The 23,728-nt window shown below is 39.5% G+C and overlaps 1 protein-coding gene across 6 annotated transcripts in view; it reads right to left on the reverse strand.

The window, feature by feature from the left end:
• Nucleotides 1-23,728, reverse strand: part of Ask1 (apoptotic signal-regulating kinase 1) — an 843,483-nt gene that overhangs the window by 464,693 nt on the left and 355,062 nt on the right. For all 6 annotated transcript variants that reach the window (XM_090379009.1, XM_090379010.1, XM_090379014.1 and 3 more), the window contains one exon: nucleotides 20,143-20,281. In XM_090379009.1, the coding sequence (XP_090235135.1) occupies nucleotides 20,143-20,281 (139 nt within the window). The remainder of the gene's footprint in view (nucleotides 1-20,142; nucleotides 20,282-23,728) is intronic.

Consider the following 23,728-nt stretch of genomic DNA (forward strand, 5'->3'; position numbering starts at 1 on the left):
CCCTTCTATCAATATTGTTGATATTTTAGGGCAACATTTTCCCCCACTTGCACTGGTCCAAGAAAGGACAAAAGTAACTGATAATGGTCAGAATAATGAGACAGTCCATTTAGATGACTCAGCTGTTCTTGATTATGTTTTTGTTCTGAAGAATAGTTTACTTGACTTTCTTAAGAATGAGACTAAGGTTACCTCTTCCATGCTGAGGTTGGCAAAGTATGGAATTCCATGGAACGCATGTTACTTGAACTAACCATTGAGAATGGAGAGCTAAAAACTGAAATTGCATTAAAAGATTGCCTGCTCAAATTTCAGCAGCTAGTTATGCTGGTGTAGCTGCTTATGGTGTAGGCAAACAGGTTAATGTGAGTGCGATCCCCTCCGGGACACAAACCAGACATGCAGTATTAGTGTGTGCTGATGACAAAAGTGAATTCAAAACAAATGGTGACAAAGGAGTTTATCAGAATTGAAGAGAATTAAGATAAAATCAATAAGAAAGGTTAGAGATAGAGGTATTGTAATTGAGGCTGACTCTAACAATGATCTTGAGAAACTAAAGAAGTGTAGTAAGTTGAAGGATCACAATTTAAATGTGGACCTTCCTAAGAAATTGAATCCCACTCTTATAATATATGACGTTAATAAAGAGATCACTGATAATGATCTTCTTGAGGATTTATACGATAAGAACCTTGCCGATTACAGTATAACTGGTGACGAATTCAAAAAATGTGTCAAGGTTAGATTTAAAATTAAGTCTAAAATTAAGAATAACTTTCACTGGGTCATTGAAACCCCTGCCAACATTAGGAAAATTCTATTGAATACTGGTAATCGTGTATACATTGGATGGGCATCACATGGAGTAAAGGATTTTATTATAGCATCACGATGCTTTAAATGCCTCGGCTACGGGCACTCTGCACGTAATTGCCATCAACCTGAATATACTTGTGGGCACTGTGGCAATCAGGGGCACTAGATTGAGTCTTGTCCTGACAAGGCTTCTCCTGCAACTTGTCCCAACTGTAAAATGTGCAAGAAGAAAGCAGATCATTCCTATCGTGACAACGGCTGTCCTGAGTATATACGCGTGCAAGAAGTGACCAAGTCTGGTACTAATTACATTTAATCGCAATATAAATCATAACACTAGCAAACCAATTAAAGTTTTACAATTGAACTGTCAAAGGTCGATCGCGGTCTCTAATGACTTAACTAGAATAATCTCTGACCACGATATCCAAATCTTAACCCTTTAGGAAGTGTATTCATATAAAGGAGTTGTAAAGGTATTACCATTATCATTAAAAATTGTGCAATCTAATGCTGAAACTACCGGAAGTGGCAGGAACGCTGTGGCCAGGGTTTGGGCAGCCGTGGTTATAGTTGATCCAGGCATAATTGTCACAAATATAACAAGCTTGTGCCTGTCTGGAGGGTATGTTTGGGCAGGTGTATTTTGTTTCATTGTATTTTCAATGCTCTCAACAACATCAACAGGTTGAGCTTTACTTAAATTATGTAGAGGATATTCTCCACAGATTGGCGGGTAGAAGAGTTATTATATGTATGGATGCAAATGCCACATCTACATTATGGAACAGTCACTTTACAGCTCAAAAAGGCGAGTTATTAGAGGAGTTACTCCTAACTAAGAACTTACATCTTTGGAACACTGTAGGGCACCCCCCCCTACTTTTGTCTCAGCATCTGGTCAATCCTTCATAGATATTCATAGAATCACAGTGTCCAACTCTATATTTGGACAAAACATAAGAAACCGGCAAGTTAGAACTGCATGGTCAGCAAGTGACCATAACCCCATAACATTTGAAGTTATGGATTCAGGCTGTATGGCAAGAACGAACTAAAACGATTTTCCAGGGTACAGGACTCAGGGTGCAAACTGGGAAACTTTTGAGAACAGGCGGTGCGTAGAAGCCACGGCTGATAACATCAAGATAATTGGGCAACTGCCAGCAATGGAGCAGGTGTAAGCCATAAGTGACCTAATAAGGTTGGTCTGTGATGCCTCTCTCACAAAGAAAAAGAGAAAACAGAATCATGTGCCCTGGTGGTCTCAGGATCTCACAAATCTGAGAAACGAAATGAAAAGTGCTCGGCATAACCACCAGCGTGCCAAGAGAAATAATAGGGCAAGGGTTGAGGTGGACCGTCTGGCAACCTTTACAAGCTGGCCAGGTGGACCTACTTTAATCAAATTTATAGAGAAAAAAAGAATGATTGGGAACAAGCAGTTAAATCGACACTAGAGGATGAACCATGGGGACTTGCTAACAAAATTGTAGTGGAGAAATTGCACCCTGGTGAGATCGTTTCGTCTATCGTGGCTGATGGGCAAGAGACTCTTTCTTGGACAGAGTTGATGAATGCAATATTGGATGGCATTATTTGCCAAGACATTTGTGTACTGGAGAGTACGTTTTCTTAATTCCTGTTTGGCTGATGGGCATTTTCCAACTCCCTGGAAGCAAGCCAATCTTAAAAATTCTGGTTAAAAATCCTAACAAACCCCTAAATGTTCCTTCCACCTACTGTATTACTACCAGTGCTAGGCAAGGTTTTAGAAAAGGTTATTGTAACTAGATTTATGAAATATTATAAGGATAAAAATCTACAAGTAAACACTCAATTTGGCTTTACAAAAGGCTGTTCAAATGTTGATGCTATAAAGTTTGTAATGGATTTGGTCTCAAATGCGGATTCCAAGTATGTCCTCGGCCTCTTTGTGGACTTCAAATGGGCCTTTGACACCTTATGGTGGCAAAGTGTCTTGGCGACGTTTTGGGAGGCCTAGGTGTCTGCTCCCCTTTATCATCTAGTTTCTGATTATTTCCATGGTCATAGCCTAGTGGTGTATTCTGGTGTCTGTTCGCTTACTCGTGCTGTTACTCGGGGTTGCCCTCGGGGTACAGCACGACAAAATTTCGAAGGCAGCATATGCAGACGACTTGACAGTACTGGTTTTTGGAGAGTCTCGTAGGGAACTTGAAGAACGTGGGAACGAAATCTTGGGAGACCTTGATAGTTGGTGTAGTATGTACAAACTACAGATTTCTATTGACAAAACTAAACAAATGCTTTTGAAATGTTATTTGACCCTGAATAGACCCTCCCCCAATGTAAAAATTAATAATCAATCTATTAAAATTGTAAGAACCTATAAATATCTTGGAATAACGATGGACGATAGATTTAGTTTTGTAGCACACGCAAAAAATGTGCTGAACAAAATAAGTCTTAACTGGTAAAATCATTAAAATAACTAAAAATGTCTGGGGAATTAAACCCGCAACTTTAAAGTTATACTATGAATGTATTTTTATACCAATAATTTGTTATACTGCAGGTGCATGGGGTTATCGTGTTAATAACTGTTTAGTCTTGAAGTATTTGACTCAAGCACAACGTTTCTTTCTTCTTGCAATCACAAGAAATTGCAGAACAGTGTCAACAATGGCACTCCAAATATTGAGTGGAAAACATCCCATTCAATATGAAGTTATTTACCACTACTTACAATATTATCGTTGGAAAGCTCTGCCTGCAAGGGTGAGCAACTATTCAATTAATTTAGACATACCAACCAAGGATGATAATTGTAGAATTAGAAGAGAGTTTGTTAATAGCTGGCAATTAACTTGATCCAATACAGAAGTTGGTAGAGTTACTTTTAGATACCTTCCTAACATATTAGAATTTACCAAGCAACGGTTGGCCTAGTTTTGCCCAGGTCTGAATGTATCTTTTCTTCAAACAGGGCATGGCAGCTTGAAGTCCAAATTTTTCACTCTGGGGTTGGCTGCCTCTCCATTATGTAAGTGTGGTGCTCCTGAGACCATGGAGCATTTAATATTTAACTGCTATCTCTATACAGACTTAAGAAATAATCTACAGCTTCTTACAGAAGTGTACAACGAAGATGACCTACCATGTTTTCTCAATGATAAAGAAAATTTCCTAGCTTTTTGTAATTTTGCAGATAAATTGTTTGCACGTAGGAAGAGACTAATTGGAATTGATCTGTAAAGAGTGATGCCAAGTAATCCAGAGTTTGTGTTCAAGGACAAGAACTACTATACTTTTTTGCCCATTAAATATGTTTTCTGTAAATAAGTCCTTAGTTTTCTTTTCTTAAGTAAATATGTTGGTTCTACGATGGTAATGATGTTGTGTTTTGTAGATTATTTGCCATAAATATAAAATTGGATTTAGTTTGTTTGTTTGTTTGGATTTTTTTGGCGCATTAGCAGCTAAGGCTATAATGCGCCAAGACTATGTAATATTTAAAAAGTTTAAATTCTTGGTGACCTAATTAGTAAGGCCACCGTGTCCAGATATATAGTAATGTAACAGTAGCAAAAATTAAATACAATTAAAAACTTTTATTGACTTAAAATAGCTAAAAACAGCAGACACATTGCCATTGTCAGATAAAATATGACTGAGTGTATACGGCTCAGTCAGATGGTTAAAAGCGGTAATACGGATATTGCTAAAATTTGGACAGTCAATTAAAAGGTGTCTGATAGTTAAAGTTGTGCCACAGAACACGCACATAGGAGGGTCATCAGCCCTCAGCAAAAACAAATGAGTCAAATGACTATGACCTATGCGGGTCCGGGCAAGAACAACTTCCTCCTTACGATTCCTGCGCAGACTAGACTGCCACGGTTCAATTACAGGCTTTATACAATATAGTTTATTCCCAGTCTGTCTATTCCACGAATCCTGCCATTGGGAATGTATCTTCTGCTGTATTGTTTGCCTGTAGTCTGTATAGGGGACTGACAGGCAGCGATTATTATTGGGGATTGCTGATTTGGCTGCGGCGTCAGCCAAATCATTTCCCCTAATCCCAATGTGGCGGGGAATCCAGCAGAAGCGGATGTCATATTCGCGTTCATGGAGAACGTGAATCTTCTGCTGAATGCTAGACAGAACTGGATGAGTAGTAGTAGTAGTAGTGGTGGCACTTGATGCAAGAAAGCAAGTGTAGGAGCTTATGCAGCATCAGCCAAAAAAAAAAAAAAATCACACCATACCCTCCAAATGCCTGTCCAGTTCCTCCTTAAATTTATTTAACCTATCAACTTCCACAACGACAGATGGAAGTTTGTTCCAGCAATTAACCACCCGCTGGCTAAAGGCAAATTTCCGCACATCTATTCTACATCTATCCTTTCTTAATTTGAACTTATGTCCCCGTAGGTTCGTATTCTGAACAAGTGGGAGGATCCCATCAGAATTCAGCGTGCTCAACCCATTCAAGGCCTTATAGACCTCAATCAGATCACCGCGCAGGTGCCTAGTCTCCAGCCACTGCAATTTGCAGAACTTAAGCCTCTCTTGGTAAGAGGATCCCTTCATTCCCCTCACCAATCGTGTTGCTCTTCTCTGTACACGCTCAAGCAAATCTACATCCTTCCTAAAATGAGGCCTCCAGACCTGTACGCAGTACTCAAGGCGTGGCCTGACCATTGCCTTATACAGAGGGACAATCACCTCCTTTTCCCTGCTAGCAAAATTCCTATATATCATTGACAAAACCCCATGACCTGCCCTAGCAGCCTGTCTACATTGCTCAGAAAACTTCATATCTGACTGCACAATTACTCCCAGGTCTTTTTCATTTTCTACCACCTTAAGTGTAGTACCACACAGTTGGTACGTTTCTCTGGGGTTACTTCTACCCATATGCAGTACTTTGCATTTGTCAAGGTTAAACTTCAGTTGCCACTTCTTAGCCCATCTGCCCAAATTATCTAGATCCTGTTGCAGTAGCACACTGCCATTACTGTCATTAACAACCCTGCCAACCTTCGTGTCATCTGCAAACTTCGACATTAAGCCTGATATACCTTCATCAATATCATTGATAAATATACAAAACAACAGTGGACCCAACACCGAACCCTGTGGGACTCCACTAATAACATTAGTCCACGAAGAGCAGCACCCATTGATTACCACCCTCTGTCTTCTCCCACTTAACCATCCTTTTATCCATTGTAGCAACTTACCCTTAATACCATTCTGCTCCAATTTGTACAGTAGTCTTCCATGCGCAACAGTGTCAAAAGCTTTCCTGAAATCCAAGTATATGATATCAAAATTATTTTTTGCATCCAGTTCCTTTGTGACCACATCATAATAACCAATCAAATTTGTCAGACAAGACTTTCCCTTAACAAACCCATGCTGTGTCTGAATTATTGCTGCAGTCTTGTCTAGATGATCCTGCAATGCATCTTTAACCAGTGACTCCATTATTTTACACGGAACAGAAGTTAAACTAACTGGTCTGTAATTATTCGTGTCACCCTTCGAACCTCCTTTGTGAATTGGGGATACATTTGCACATCTCCAGTCCGTGGGAACCTCCCCTGAATCCAAGGTTGCTCTCATAATTATGGCTAAGGGTTTGCTTAGTTGCTTTGCCGCCTCCTTTAATATAACTGGATTGATCCCATCCGCCCCAGGTGCCTTTCTTATGTTTAACTTCAACAATTTCTCCTCCACTTTGCTCTCAGTTATTACAAAATCATTAAGCACACTGCTACAATTTGATAACCTTCTTCCATTTTCAAACTGTAATGATTCCTCATGTGTGAATGTAGATGCAAAATACTCATTCAGTTTGTTTGCTATCTGAGCAGGATCATCAACAGTCGAACCATCGATGTCAAGTGGACCAATCATATTCAGCCCCTTCCTTTTAGAGTTTATATAAGTAAAGAAATCCTTGCTGTTTTTCTTAGCATCTTTTGCCAAAGATTTCTCGTAATCTGCCTTTGCCTGCCGAACCTCCTTTGTGACCTGATTACAGACTAGCTTATATCTGCTACAGGCTTCTGCGTCGCCTGATAATTTATATGCATCCCATGCATTTTTCTTCTCTGTCACGAGTCTCATTAGTTCATTTGATAACCATTTAGGCCTAAACCTTGAACAATATTTCTTCATCGGTATGAAAAGTCTAGTAGCTTCCACGATTAATTCCTTGAATGCTTCCCACTTAGAATTTACTGTTTGTAACATCGTCAGTCGATCCCACTGTACAGAATTTAAAAACTGTCTGAGACCACTGTACTCCCCTTTACGGAAGCAAAAACCCTTTCCTTTACCCCTGACGGTAGTTACCTCTTTGAGTAAATCCCACTTCAGCACACTGTGATCACTGCCACCTAGTGGTTCCTTTATCTGCAAATTCCTAATACACGAATGATCACTGCTGATAACCAGATCAAGAGTATTACTTTCTCTGGTTGCCTCTCGAACATGCTGCTGCAGAAAACAATCATCCAATAAATCCACAAAAGTCTGACTAGTGTGTGAGTGACCAACCCACAAGTTCCAGTCAATATCTGGGAAGTTAAAATCCCCCATTATAAGACATTCTGATTTACTGGCCCACTCTATTTCTCTGTACAATTGTTCATTGTACTCATTCGAGTCATTAGGCCTATAACACACTCCTACTCTTATCTTTGCTTTTGCAGTGCTTATGTCACACCAAACTGACTCAACAGTGCACTGTCCATCTATATCAACTGGATGCACTTCTTTTGATTTTATGTTTTTCTTAATTAACAGCATAACACCTCCTCCCTTTCTGTCCTGTCTATCCTTCCTGTACACATTGTACTCCCCAAATTCCAGTTCTGCATTCCTTATATCTTTGTGACACCACGTCTCTGCTATCCCAACAATATCCGCCTTTGATGTCTTGACCAACACTTCAAATTCATCAAATTTATTTACTATACTTCTAGCATTGGTATACATGCAAGCATACATGCTCCTATGCCTATTCCTTGTTACCCTAACACATCCCATATACCCAACTATTCCAGGATGACTGCCATCCGCCCCTGAAACCCCCAACACCCCTCGCTCCAGGTCGCTTCTTATTCTAATAGAAGTTGAGGATTATATCTCACAGATATTAAAGCCTGTAACATGCTAAGAGAGTCGGAATATAAAATGAACCGATGGTTTTGGCATTTACTAATATGATCCAAGGCTAACTCTACAGCGTGCAGCTCTGCAGTAAATATGCTGCATTCAGAGGGAATCTGCTCTGATATAGTGCTGTCTGTAAAGACAGCAGCAGATCCCACATATGATTCCGACTTCGAACCGTCTGTGTAGACTGGCGCGAAGTCGGAATATTCAGTTCGGTGTGCTGAATGAAGCTGCAGGTAGACACATGATCAAGTGTCCGACTTCCACCAGTTTCTAAGCGACAAGTCGCATGCCAGGACACGAGCATGCCAGGGTGGAAAGGGTTGCTTTGATGTTTGGGCAACCTTGTCTACCTTGATATTAAGTTCATTGAGTAGCTCTTGGAATCGAATACCAAAAGGACGATTGGCAGTCTTACGAGTATTGTACAGGTTTTCCCATCGTGACTCAAAAACGAAGGGCCACGTAGGATGGTTTGGCAAGGATTTCAGTTTTAAAGCGTACTTTAAAGACAACTGCTTACGTCGAAACGATAACGGTGGTTCGTTTGCTTCGACGTATAAACTCTGGACAGGAGATGTTCGAAATGCTCCAGTAGCGATACGTATAGCCTGATGATGGACAGGATCCAGCCATCGAAGTACACTGTCTCTGGCTGAAGAATATACTTGGGACCCATAATCTAATTTGGATCGCACAAGTGCACGGTAAAGCCATAGAAGGGTGCATCGGTCTGCACCCCAAGATAAGGAGGAGAGCGAGCGGAGCATATTAAGGGCTCTTGTGCACTTTGTGCGGAGTTGACGAACATGATCCAAAAAGGTCAATTTTTTATCGAATATGAGTCCCAAGAATTTTGTGTTCGCTGCTACTGGAATAGCATTTTGTCCGAGCCTTAATTCAGGTTCAGGATGAAGATTACGCTTGCGACAAAAGTGTATGCAAACGGTCTTCTCCGGTGAGAACCTGAAGCCATTAGCAAGTGCCCAGGAATTCAGACTATCAATGGCTTTCTGCAGTTGTTTTTCAATAACCCTCATGTTGCACGACTGGCAAAAAATGCTACAATCATCAACATAGAGGGCACTGTTTACGGTTGGAGGAAGTTGTTCTGTGATGGAATTTATTTTGATGGCAAAAAGCGTGACACTTAATACTGATCCTTGTGGTACTCCCTCCTCTTGGCTAAAGGAGCGAGAGAGTGAGGATCCCACACGAACTTGGAACGATCGATTGGCTAAAAAATTTTGAATAAACACAGGAAGATGCCCTCTTAGGCCTAGGCTATGTAAATCTTTTAAAATGCCAAATCTCCAAGTTGTGTCATACGCTTTCTCCATGTCAAAGAACACCGACACCAAGTGTTCGCGTTTTAGGAAAGCATCCCGGATGGATGCTTCCAATCTAATAAGATGGTCCAAAGTGGACCGGTTCCTTCGGAAGCCGCACTGGATGCTGTAAAGAAGGTCATTTGATTCTAAATACCATATTAAACGAGAATTGACCATTCTCTCCAGGAGTTTGCACAGACAGCTAGTCAGAGCAATAGGACGATAATTGGTGGTGACTTTTGGATCCCTTCCTGGCTTAGGAAAGGCAAGAACGATTGCCTTTCGCCAGGAGTCCGGAAACTGCCCTTCAGTAAAGATTCTGTTATACAGAAGGAGCAGACAATCCATAGATTTTGGTGAAAGATGTTTAATCATTTCATAATGGATGCCATCTGGTCCAACAGCACTTGCTTTGGAAAGATTGAGGGCTCTTTTCAGTTCTTCTATAGTGAATGCCCCGTTGTAGGGATAGAGGCCCTTGGTCTTAAAATTAAGTGCTTGCTTTTCCGGTTTATGTTTAAGGACCAGGAACTCTGGGGAATACGAAGATGTTGCAGAGGTGTTAGAGAATGTTTCCCCAAGAGCATTAGCTATTGCAGTTGGATCTGCAATAGCGCATCCATTATAATCTAGGATTGAAGAAGGGTGGGATGTATATTTTCCCTTCATTTTCCGGATTTTATCCCAGACTACCTTAGAGTTGGTAGACTGGTTAATAGTCTACCAATGATGTAAAACGGATCCACGATTCCATTTGACTCTGACGGCGGATATATCGTGCTTTGGCTCGTGCACGTTTAAAGGATATAAGGTTGGTCGTGGTAGGATATCGGCGGAATATCCCCCATGCTTTATTTTGAGCCTTTTTTGCTGCTGTGCATTGTGAATTCCACAAAGGTTTAGGAAATGGTGGAAACCAGGCAGATGTTTTTGGAACAGCATTCGCAGCTGCTTGGGCAATATTTTCTGTGATGTACTTAACTGCATCATTGATAGGCTCTTGACTGACTGTGCTAAGATCAAAATTTACCTGAGGTTGGAAGGCAGTCCAGTCAGCCTGATCAATCTTCCACCGTGGTAACCTAAAAGGAAGACATGGCCTCCCACTGTGTAACAAGGTTATCACGGGGAAGTGATCGCTTCCGTATGGATTCTCCTCCACTTCCCAAGTGAGTGAAGGGAATAGAGAAGGGGAGCAGATAGAGAGATCAATGGCAGAAAAAGTACGGGTAGGCATGTGGAAGAAGGTGTTTTTTCCACTATTTAGAAGGGAAGGTCATTGTTATTGAGCATACGCTCAATGACTCGTCCCCTTCCGTTGATGTTAGCACTACCCCACAGGGTGTTATGTCCGTTAAAATCCCCGAGAATTAAGAAAGGGGGAGGCAGCTGCGTTAGAAGATCATCAAGGTCTACCTGGGAGATGTCAGTTCCAGGCGGCAAATAAATGGAGCACACAGTTAATAAAAATCCCACTGAAAGGCGAATTGCGACAGCCTCTATGCTGGTTGTAATTAGCAAGGGCTGCACTGGGGTCTGGTTACCCACAAGGATAGCCACTCCCCCATGTACAGAGCCATTCGCAATTCTATCCTTTCGAAAAACTGTGATGTTCTGCATGGTGGGATCATCATTTGCCTTTAGATATGTCTCCTGCAAGCAAAAGCAAACTGGCTCGTGCTTTTGCAGGAGGGCCTTGATGTCATCGATATTTCGCCGGAATCCACGACAATTTCATTGTAGGAATTTAGCCATTATTTTGGCTTGATGGGTCCATCAGGCGGCTTCCGAGGTGCTGAGGGCTTACTTTTATCAGTCTTGGATTTATCTTTTTTGGGAAAGAATGGACGCTGTCCCGTGTCCATTTCTTCCTCCGCAAAGAGTTCCAAGACTGAATCTTCGGGTACCTCCTTCTGCTCGACATCCATCTTATCTTGGGTGCTATGGGGGACTTCCCCTTTTTTATTCTTTTCTTTCATAGTTACCTTTGGAACTTGTGGAGCATTAGGAGGTACTGATATAGGAGTGGCAGCTGATTGGTCCTTCTGTGTAGGTTTTTGTGAACTTAAGAGATAACGCGCGATGGGAGTGAAAGACTCCTTTGGAGGAATGGTCATGTCCGTCTGAGTTCCGACGGAACATCTCCCTGCTACGTTCTGGGCGTAGGTAGGTTTATTGATATTCAGGGGTTTGACCGATTTCCTTGCCTCCTGGTATGATATATTTAGCTCTGCCTTCAGCCGTTGAATTTCTTTTTCTTCTTTCCACCTCTGGCATGCTCGTGAATAGGCTGGGTGTTCACAGTTAATACAGGTGGGTTTTACGGCTGAACATGCTGTTGTTTCGTGGCCCTTTGCACCGCATCGAGCGCATGCAAGGACTCCACAGCAGGCCATTTGAGAATGTCCATACTTCTGGCATTTAAAACACCGTAAAGGGTTCGGAACGTATGGACGCACTGAACAGTTGATGTATACAGCTTTAATCTCATCAGGAGGTTTAAGAGAGTTAAAAGTCAGGATAACGCTCCTGGTTTTAACAATTTTTCCATCCCTTCGCGCAGTAATTCTCTTGACGGCAATGACTCCCTGTGGTTTTAATTCGGAGCAGATTTCCTCCTCGGTAACGTCGAGAAGGTCCCACTCCGAAATGACACCTCTCGATGAATTGAGTGTTCTGTGTGGTGTCACTGTTATAGGGATTCCTCCGATTGATGTTACTCGGAGTAGATGTTCAGATTGCCTGTCATTTTTAGATTCAATTAAAAGGTCTCCAGAACGGAGCCTCTTAACCGATTTGGGTGAACCTACTAACCCATCTAACCCTTTTTGAATAAAAAAGGGCGACATTTTACCAATCGGTTTTTCACTGGTGGAATGTATAATCAGAAATCTTGGGACAGGCCCTGATGATGGTGTTTCAGTTCGCTGCCTCTTTGTCGCAATAATATTATCTGCCTCTCCGTCTATGTTTTCAGATAGGGACCGGGTTGGGGCCCCTGAAGAAGTTAGTTTATCAGGATTCATAGAGTTTTTTATATGGTTCAGTGCCCGGGCTCCCCACCCACCACGGAGCCCAAAGGGACGCCCACTACCCGGCATGCAATAAATGCACTCGGGAGTGGAACGCCAGGGCTACCCAGACACTATACCCGCACCGCCGCCAGCCTGAATCCTGTCCCTCGGACCATGAGGGTAGGGGCGTGGCATTGACACGGTTGACCCTCGCAGGCGAGCCTACTAGCCGATTGATCCTAGCCGGGCCTTCCAGGACCACCCGTCTTGTCGAAGCAGGGGCCAAAGTGGTGTATTGAAGCTGGGCCCCTCAACCACCAGGATCCCCCTTTCCGAATTTCCACGGGTCGCATCGCACGGCAAACACGCCGGATTCCATTGATGTAAGCCTGGAACCTGGGCTGTGGGCGTTGGATCCCAGTGATGCTAGTCTGGAAGTCCAGCAGCGTCACTGGGAGGTCCCCTCACCACGTACAGGTGCCCACGTTGAGGGGAATTGGATTTAGTAGAATTAACAGAGAGGTTATCTGTTGGTTATGTTAGTGGATCTTGAGCAGTGTGGTTTCTGTCAAAATGTGACTTGTAAAGACTATCACGATATTAATAGCGATTTTGTGTACAGAGGAAAAGTTGGCTGTGCATGTTGTAAATATGATATTGAATTGTAAAACTCTGACAGGGTGCTACTTATGTTTGATCATGGATAGCGCCTCGCCATTTCCTTCGGAGTTTAATGGTGAAATCTGGTAGTGTCGGATCAGATAATCATAGCACCACAAAAAAAAAAAAAAAAAAAAAAAAAAAAAGTTGAGGTAAAGTGGTTGAGTCCTGTACAACGACTGGACAAGTGTGTCTGGTTGCTGTGGCCTAATACTTTTCAAATGGTGTTAATTAATGTAATGAAGTGTTATTCATAGTTTTGGTTTTCTAATTAAGTCCCCCAGGAGTGGTGATCGTACTCACTTAGCTAATAGTAAATATTGTATATAGGTTTTTTTTTTAATTTATTTTTATTTATTTTTTTTTATTGTTGCATTTTATTTTATTATTATTATTTTTTTTAATATAATGTAACGTTCCTGAGAAATGTCGCGAATACCGAAAACGCGAATACTGAGTTATGGCTCCCATAGTAATAAAGGGGTTCCGTTCCAAAGTATGAAATATATAAGAAAAACTAGTCTAAAATTTTGTCTATGTATGTATTATATGTACCTTCATAATATGACTATGTACATAGACAGTACATAGTCAAATGCAAGAATATGGCATCAAAATGAAAATAAGAAACAATTTAATATTAAATGTAATATTTATTAGAAATTTCAAACAAATCTTTCAAACCAGCACCTTTGCTTGCTAGCAAAAAAAACATCCCGCCAGTGCTATCACCAGTTTCGCTAAAGTGTTGATAAAGGAGTTTTGCCTTTTTGCGAATGATGAGTGAACTCAACGGAATCTTATTTTGAGTTCGGTGTTCTATCCACAGATTTAAAGCTTTTTTGATTTTTTCTAATTTAACATCACGAGTTACAGAGCAAATTTTTGAAACAATTAGCGCGTTTTCACGGACACTACAGCGGATTTTTTATTCCGATTTTTTGATTGATCGTACCGTTGACTCATTGATTTTATAATGTTTTGCCACTGAGGAGACACTTTCACCATTAGAAATTTTGTCTAATAATTCAATTTTATTCGCTAATGTCATCACCTTCTTTGATATTTTCACATTTCTCTTTTTATTCGTAGCCATATTTTTGTAGGGGGTTAGAAAGAACTTGTCCACAATAAAGGCACTTTCTTCCGTTAACACACTCGAAAAAGTCTGTTTTACACTGCAAAACGGTAGATTTATCATTTTTGTAAGCATATCAATTTATAAATTGATAAATTTATTCAATTTATAAACATATAAATTAAAAGCAAACGACAAAACCTTCCATGACAAACGCATAACACATACTGAACAAGGATTAGCGAGAAACATCCACGCTCGCGATTTTGTCACCCTTCTCCCCCCCCCCACCCACTGAGCGCTGTTTTGACCGGGAAAGATAATTTTAGCCACGCTCATGTTTTTTATGGCGGAAAATATTCACGGTGCTTTAAAATTCACATTTTTTTAGGTTTCATTTTATATTAAATCGGCGATCGCGAATCCGTGAATACAGATACCGCGAATAGCGGGGGTTTACTGTATATATATATTATGCTGTTTTATATATTAATATTACGTTTAGATGTATGTATTCTTTAGTATTTTAATCCTTTTGTGCATCGTTAATGCCATTGTTTTTGCCGTATATTGGCCAATTGAACATAATACATGCCAGTACATATTCGTTTCTAATTGTTTGAATGTTCCCTATTATTGGTGGTTTTTCCATATAGGCATTAGTGTTCATACAATTCTGGACATTAAGCTAGCCTTATTTAGGTTATCTTAAATCCGCATGGCCTATACATATTAGGTTTAGAAGTTTAATGCTTAATGATAATGAATTTTCATGATAAATTACTGATGAAAATGTTTTTATTTTACAAACAGAAACGAGTAAGTATGAGACATTACATCAAAAGGGCTGTCAATCCACTCAAAGCCCCCGACAAATTAGGGGATTCACGGCCACATGATGGAATGCAAATATGTATTATAGATTATGATAGTAATAAGATAGAAATATACTGTTAATAATAATTAGTAATTACCTTTTGCTACAGATAAAAAAATTTTCATCAATAATTTCTCATGGAAATTCATTATCATTAAGCATTAAACTTCTAAACCTAATATGTACAAGCCATGTGGATTTAAGATAACCTAAATAATGCTAGCTTAATGACCAGAATTGTATGAACACTAATGCCTACATGTAAAAACCACCAATAATAGGAAACATTCGAACAATTAGAATTGTTTCTAATTTTTCGAATATAAATATATATTCCCACCCCCGCTCTATACACTATTGTAAACTTCTCTCTTCTATTTCATGGGAGGTCTATCACTTCCCCTTATCTTCTATCCAACCTCCCCATCCCTTCCAATCCCCATACTTCAATTCTTATCCCCACTTCCTTTCCCTTGGGGCTCCCAGGGTTGCCTGTAGCCCCAGTAAGAGTCTCAGCTAGAAAGCGAACCCTGACGTGCCTCCTCGTTGCCAAGGTTGGGAGTCAGGGGTCAGAGGACCAGGTGTACCCTGTCCCCTGGTTGCTAAGTTGCCAGTGCCGGCACTCAACACTCAATATAACAAAACACATATTTACACATCTACATACATACACTTGCCGGCCTTCACCTTTTCAGATGCTACAGTGGCATATAGGGGAAACTGTGGAGAACGCAATTGAAATAAACACACCTTGACCTTGTAGAAAACGCATGCAGCAGAAACAGTACATCTATGAGACAGCGAGTGGAGAGACTCTGTTAGAGAGGAGTCATTAATTAACCTAACTACCCTCTTCTGAATGGAATCTCAAAGCCTGAGAGAGGTTTTGGGGGCAAAGCCCCAGATGCGGGAACAATATTCCATGGTAGGGCGGATCTACGATTTGTACAGAGTGAACAGCTGTTTGGAAGAAAAGTAATGCCAAGAGCAAAAGAGAAAACCAAGTTTTTTAGATGCAGAGAAAGCAATATTTGTAATGTGATTGTGCCAAGAGAGATTAGAAGTCAGGATAATCCCAAAAGATAAACACAGGAGCTCTTTTTGTGAGATAAGACAAGATTGAGTTTTAGAAGGATTGAAATCAACTAAGATGTCTTTGCCCACTGGAGAATTACCTGAAAATCGGCATTTAAGGAATTGGTAGCAGATATTCGAGAAGTTGAAGCTGATTGAGCTGGGCAAGGTTTCTCAAAATGGAAAGTGAAATGCAATGTGCTATCATCAGCAAAACTATGGATAGGATTTCCAGTCAATGGAAGGCCATTAATATGGAAGAGGAAAAGAGTGAAGGAAAGAACTGAACCTTGGGGGACACCAGCATTAGGGGAGAAGTTAGAGAGCCATAAACTATCACCTTCAGTGAGAGGTCAGAGAGAAAACTAGATAACCAATTACAGAAAACAGTTGGCAAACCATAAGATGGAAGCTTGTTTAGAAGACCTTTATGCCAAACACGATCAAAAGTCTTTGAGATGTCAAGAGCAACTGCTTGTGTTTCACCGAACTTTTCCACACAATTTGTCCATAAATGGATCAACACTAACAGAATCCATACTGGCGATCTTTGATCAGACAGAAGATTTCTAGGTAGTTTAAGAGTTGGCGGTTAATTGATTTCTCCCTCAATTTAGAAAGAGTAGAAGTAATTCCAATGAGATGATAATTGAATGGGAGGGATTTCTCACCCTTTTTAGGAACTGGCTGGATATGAGCAAATTTCCAAGGAAATTATGAGCAGAAGGAAAAACACCTTTGGAATAAGAAAGAGAAAAAAGGTGGAAAAGAACAGGAGTAGGTTCAAGAGCACAGGTTTTGAGAACAAGTGGAGAAATACCATCAGGATCTGGAGCTTTCTTAGCATCAAGATTCGTCAAAATCCTTCTGACATCATTTTGACAGAAGACCACAGGAGGTATTGAATGGAGTGTGTTGGGAATGGTGGGAGGTGTTTTACCAAGATCATTAATACATGAGTTGGAAGGAAAATGGGATGCTAGCAGGTCAGCTTTATCCTTGGTTGAAGTGACAACAGAACATCTGGTTTTGACAGAGGTGGGAGAAGTGGTGAGCAAAAGTTGCAGCCAATAGCTTTGGCAAGAGACCAGAATGCTCAGCTTCCATTAGGGCAACAAGCAAGTTTTCTACTTTTAACCTGTTCAAAATCTAGTTTAGACTGATTAATAACTGCTTTACAACTGTTGTGAGCTTTGATGTAGGCAGAAAATGAAACTGAAGAATTGGAAACAAGTCAAATATGATATGCAACATTCTTCTCTTGAACAGCTTTAGCACATTTATTGGAAAACCAAGGTTTAGATAAAGGACGAGATTTTAAAGTGGAATGTGGAATAAAGTATTCCATTCCTACAAGAATAATTTCATTGACCCGATCTGAGCAAACATTGACATCAGAATATTTGAAACAGTAATCTGACCAAGGAAAAGAAGAAAAGAAAGAAATCTTGCAGGTCATCCCATTTTGCATTCTTGTAATTCCAAACAATACCAGGTTGGGAATAGCCATGAGATAAAGGCTCCATTGGAGAAGAGACAATCACCAAGTTGTGATCTGAGGTGCCTATAGGGCCACTCACTTTGACCGTGTACTTAGAAGGGTTGTTTGTGAGAAAAAGATCAAGTGTGTTGGCTGTATGGTTAGGATTGTCCGATATTCTTGTAGGTAAATGAAGAAATCTGTGCGAGGTCATTAGTAATTGCAAAAGCTGAGCATCTCGACTTGCTGGGTTGGTGTGACTAAAAAACGGAAGCCAGCTGGAGTTGTGAACATTAAAATCACCAAGGAAAATTACCTCACTGTTAGGAAAGTTGTACAGGAGAAAGTCAAAGAGCTCCAGGTGATTAATGGAGTTGGGGGAACTGTAGAGACAACAGATGAATTTGACACAATGAGGTAGAGAGAGATTTTAAGCCAGAGAAGATCAAAAGGAGGAGATTCCAAATATCCAAGTCTCTGACAGGAAATATTGGAACAGACATATGCACAACTACCTTTGAGACGAAAGGAATCATACAGAGAATAATTTGGGCAACTGAGATGAGCAGTAGTTGAATCAACTGATAACTAAGATTCTGTCAGAAAAAGTACACAGGGTTTGGTAGACTGCAAGTGGAAATATACATTGTTGAGATCAAAATTAAGACCACGTATATTTGTGAAATGAACTAAGAAGTGTTTGGGAGGTTTAGATCTTTTCTCAGATATGTTTACTCTTAGTTTGACAATCTATGGTGTATTCAATAGTAATAAAAGTGGGGGGCATGATGTGTGAATAATGAAATTTTTGGATATGGCGTACACATATTAAGAATATACCCAGATCCTTGACATAACGTAGCATAGACAATGTCCCCTGCATACACACTACTCACTCCCTCCAGTCACTATCTGGCAGAGCAGAGGTAGCAAGATTATACACTACCTGATCTGGAGGCCTCCTAAAGAGTAACCAATATGTTTGGTCCAGTGTACTAACTAGCACCTGGCCTGCAAACACCGTTTTAGAGCTGTACCCTCGAAATGTAAGGAAGATTTGATCTCATCATGATGTCTATTATAACCTTAAAAGTCATCAGTCATACTGCGTGATGGAAGAGATGGGGGAAGGGTTGACTGGAACTTAGCTCTGGAGACTAAACATGGGTTCCATCACTTCAAGCCTTCAATAAGCAAAGCGGTGGTATTGCACCAGTTGATGAGAGTCATTTACCACCTAGTCTTGCCTGGTAACACAGAGGGGGCACCATTCCTCCGTGTGGTGTGGGTGCCACACCTCAACCCCTGCTTACATTGGTTCACACCTGGGTGGTCACCCACAGTGTGCTTGGGCATGGAGATTATACCAAGGATTACTAATATTCCCACAATCGGGAGGGTGCAAGCAAAGGATCTGGCTGTCACAGACTGTCCAGACTTCATCAAAATTGGGCCAACCTGACTTGAATGTCACCTGATTACACTGTTTCTTGCCTGCTTGAAATTTAAAAATTACAGCTACATCAGTTGTTGTTGTTGTAGGATTTTAGACCACTCAAAGACATAGACCATATGGCACCATTCGTACTGTCTGCGAACTTTACGCATTCTGCATATTTTCTTCTAGTTTATTTGCCTATTTGCTCAAAGCAAAACAAGAGTTCCCAGGAGCAAAAAAAAACATGGAACCCTTGCCTGAGACAACTAGCTCTGCCACATTACGAAAAAAAGCCCATAAAAATTGCTTGTGTCATTGACAATTCAAACCAGAGCCTTTTCCACCTCATGTAACCAGGGTAGCACTCATATGCACTGTGCTGCCCACTGGGATTCTACATACAGTATGCAAAGCAAACATGTTATAACTTTCAGATTTTAGAATATACAGAAAACTTGAGTATATGTCCTCTGAAATTTTACAGCATATTTCTTTGGCATCTTACTGAAAGAAATTGTTAATGTACAATAAGTTCACCTCCTTGTATCACTTGGCTTGATTAATACTAATACAATGGTCTTGTGACTTTTTGTACGACAGCATATCAGTTAAAAGCAATAAGAAAGAGTTAAAAAATGTCTAGAAAAAAAATTTTCGGATATATTTTAATATATTTTTATTTCAAAATAAAAAAATAATAACGGATCCAACTATTTTACTGTAGACAAAATACAGGCCAACAGTTAATAATAGGCTGTGCATTTCTTTCTGGTTGCATTGTGGGCTCAATCTCATACAATGTGCATCTGTACCAGTATATTTTGCTCTAAAACCAGCCAGCCCTCAATTTTCCTATTTATGAAAACTATGAAATTGGCATACGAATTGGCCATACAGAAGCTATCCAACCACAGGCTATGTTTCATGATAAAAAACTGGTAAGAGCACCGCATAGAAGAATTATTATGTAAGAACAGAAATTTTAAAAAGAACCATCTCAGATTTAAAAATGTAATTTTTCCCCCCTTTAATAATACAGCTGAAAGCATATTAAGTCATACTTTGATAATATTGTCTAATGGGATAGAAGAATAAAAAAATTAATATATATGTTTACATTTGTTAATAAAAGAGTTTAATTTTTAAGCAGACTTAATAGATTAAACATACAAGTTTAAAAAAAAAAAAAGCTAACCAGCAAATGTTTCTGCATTCAGGTAAATTCCTCCAAGTCGCTTTGAAGTTCCAAAATCAGATATCTTTACCACACCGCTATATGTGTTTACAAGGACATTATCACCCTTAATGTCTCGGTGAACTATTTTCTGGTCATGCTGGAAAGACAAAATAAAATTTAGGAAAGGCTAGTTTTAAAAATAACATTTTATAAATTCAACTCAGAATATGGAGAGTTAAGAAGAGGAAGCATTCAAACACATTTTAGTACAGAACAACAAAACCACTTAATTTACAAGCTTGTAGAAAATCATCTTTCAACTAACTTTTGCATATGTGTCTTTTTAGTGGACATCAGAGAATGAAAGACATTTCATAGAGAAATTATATTAAAGTTAAAACAAATAATAAAACTACAAAGTTCAAACTCTGGGAAAGTCAACTAAGCAAGCATGATCAAATGCACCTTCCAGAAAATTTTTTTTTAAAATTTTCAATTTTATCAGTGATAAGAAACTCCTGAATCAAACAGTGGGAACATATTAGCTAAAACTTTCAAAGCTAAATTTAAATAATTACTCTAGTGCAACATACAATATGAAACTTAGTTCCTGATTTTGATGTAGGATTTTATCAGTAAATCAGTCTTCTCTAGCTACTACAATGGAGTTGTAGCTAGAGATGATTGATTAAAAAAAAAAATTGTGAATTACAATTTATTTTTAAAATACAAATGAAAAATTAAATTTTATAGGAAATACAATGAAAAATCAATTTCTAAACCTGAAAAAAAAAAGTCATTTAATAAGGATAAACTTTCTGCTATGCTGAAATTTCATGAAATTTGTTGAGTGTCAAAGTACCTTAACAGATGTTAAATTTGGAAAATCAATTGAGCTAAGAGTTGTCAGCACAAACAGGATGTAAGAGATACTGCAAAATTAAGTCAAACACATGAAAGAAATTTTTTTGTTATGAGTGTAGTTCAAAATTAATTGTGCCTTTATTTATTTATTTTATTTTTTTGCCTCCTTCAAAAAATGCTCACATACTGGAAATCGCACTCATTACCCTTTTTCAAGGTACAGCCAATCCCTGACTTACGTAAGGGTTTCATTCTGTAGAACTCTAAGCAATTTTACATACGTCGGAATTTTCCTAAATGCTTATGCAGCACTCACCACTATGCTCACTGAATTTAATTGAAGCAAAAAAGAAATGTTTAATGAACATTTAAATAGAATTATTTATTCAATTTTTTTTTTTATATCATGTGCAGGAAAAACTACAAAAATTTCAAAATTATAAAATTACAAAAAGAGAGAGGAGACAGGCTTTACTGACAAGTTTTACTTTTCAAGCATCGTTGCCAGAATTAACTCTCCAGCTGATAAGCAAGGCGCTGTGGTGGAAGTTGAGGGCTGTGCAGATTTAACAGGGTTTTTTCCAACACACAAAATTTCTCTGCAGCTGCAGAATTGGCACTGGCAACTTAACCACACACATTAATGTTTTGGAAACCACCACAATGCTTGAAACTATTAAACTACCCGCCTGCTGCTTGCCGAAAACTTGGGTTGGGGTTCGCCATATTTATAATTAATAACTTTATAAATACTTCTTGCTTTTGCTTGAATGGCCATTGCACTCAGGGGCACTCACTTCTGAATCTGATTTTCCATTCATATTACTAATAACTTTTCCATCTTCGATATAGCACCTGAACATTGTTTTGTGATCACTGCTGATCTTAAATGCGTCGATCCTTTAATATGTTAAAGTTTGTTAAATAGGTTAATATGGCTGATGCTGCATAAGCTTGCTTTCTTGCATCAAATGCCTCTACTAATGCTATGTTCTTTTATACGTGTACTGTCCTTTGAAATAGCATTCACTGTTGAAGCAGCAAGACCTAATTCCGGGCAATAGATGACAAACTTTTCCTGCTTTGTACTTCTTAATTAATCATCTTCATTTCTAAATCAATTTTGTTTCCTTTCCTAGCACTGCCAGCACTTGCACTTTCTGTTAGTCCCTTTCACTTCAGCATAGTAACAAGTAAATAGAAATGAAAAAAAAAAAAAGATTTTGAAAATTTATTTGTTTTTATATGATTGAAGATTTCAGTGCAGGGGAACTCATTTCACCATAGTACCATAACGTAAAAACCCATAGAATTCCAGTTATTGGTATTATCACAAATGCAATAAGATCGATTTTATTCTCCCGTTTATAATAGATTGCGCTAACAAAAAACCCCAATACACCAGAAAGTGCAAATTGAAATTGTTTTTATTGTTTTATGGTAGTGACCTCCAGAAATGTGTTTTTAGAAAAATACCACAAAGGCGTTCAAAATTTATATACAGGGTGTTTCAGTTAAACGTTTCAGAACTTCTAAGAGGGGTAGGGTACATCCTGACAACTCGAAATCATATAGCAATGTGGGGTCGGAAATGCTTTCCTGAAGCGGTATTATACACAGAAGTCGTCGTGCGACGTCGTGCAGCACAGATTCGATTTTCGGTCAATGTATGGGCCGGTATTATGGGAAATCACCTCATCGGACCTTACCTGTTACCGTGTCGTCTAACCGGACCTATCTACTTGATCTTTCTGCAGCAAGTATTGCCACAACTTTTGAGAGATGAACAGATTTCTGCATCGACGCAACAGACAATGTGGTTCCAACACGATGGAGCCCCTGCCCATTATAGCGGAGATGTTCGTAACTACCTGGATGTCACATTTGGTCAACAGTGGATCGGACGTGGTGGTCCTGTGCGTTGGCCTGCTCGGTCACCCGACCTATCATGTCTTGATTTTTATTTCCGGGGTCATATGAAATCGCTAGTTTATGACACCCCTGTTGACAATGCTGAGGAGCTGGTTGCAAGAATCGCAGTAGCTGCCGAAGAAATTCGAAATTCGCCTGGAGTATTCCAGAATGTTCGGATGTCCATGCGTCGGAGATGTGAGGCGTGCATTGTAGCCCGTGGAAGAAACTTCGAACACTTACTTTAATCCATGTACCTTTTGCTTCTTTTCATGTATTATTAAAACGATTTCTCACTTACGGTCTCTTTTCTTTATGGTGCTTCTGTGTACAACACCGCTTCAGGAAAGCATTTCCGACTCCACATTGCTACATGATTTCGAGTTGTCAGGATGTACCCTACCCCTCTTAGAAGTTCTGAAACGTTTAACTGAAACACCCTGTATAGTCGAACTTGGTTATAACAAGAACGGAAATAATGAGATCACGGGTGTAACGAGAAAAAGCCATAATGACTTTAATTTACACATATTCAAAAACAATCACTCACTGTTATAACGAGCATACTATATGGATATACCGAACAAATTTTGGTAATTATGCAAACATTCTTAATTGCTCAGGTAGTCAAAAATACCCAATTCTTGGAATAGATGATAAGGAAAAGCGACTTAGCTTTATGACCACCTGCACTGGATTAGCGGCCGGTTTATGACCTTATCCTTTGGGAGACAGGGCTATAAAATAGTTTATTTGCATTCCACATGTTGCATTACCTTATTTACAGATTGTCTTATATTCACTGAACCATAAATTTGGAGACTTCTAA

This window comes from Mastigoproctus giganteus, chromosome 8 (assembly GCF_048544385.1).
Source record: "Mastigoproctus giganteus isolate SK-2022 chromosome 8, ASM4854438v1, whole genome shotgun sequence".
NCBI lineage: Eukaryota > Metazoa > Arthropoda > Arachnida > Uropygi > Thelyphonidae > Mastigoproctus > Mastigoproctus giganteus.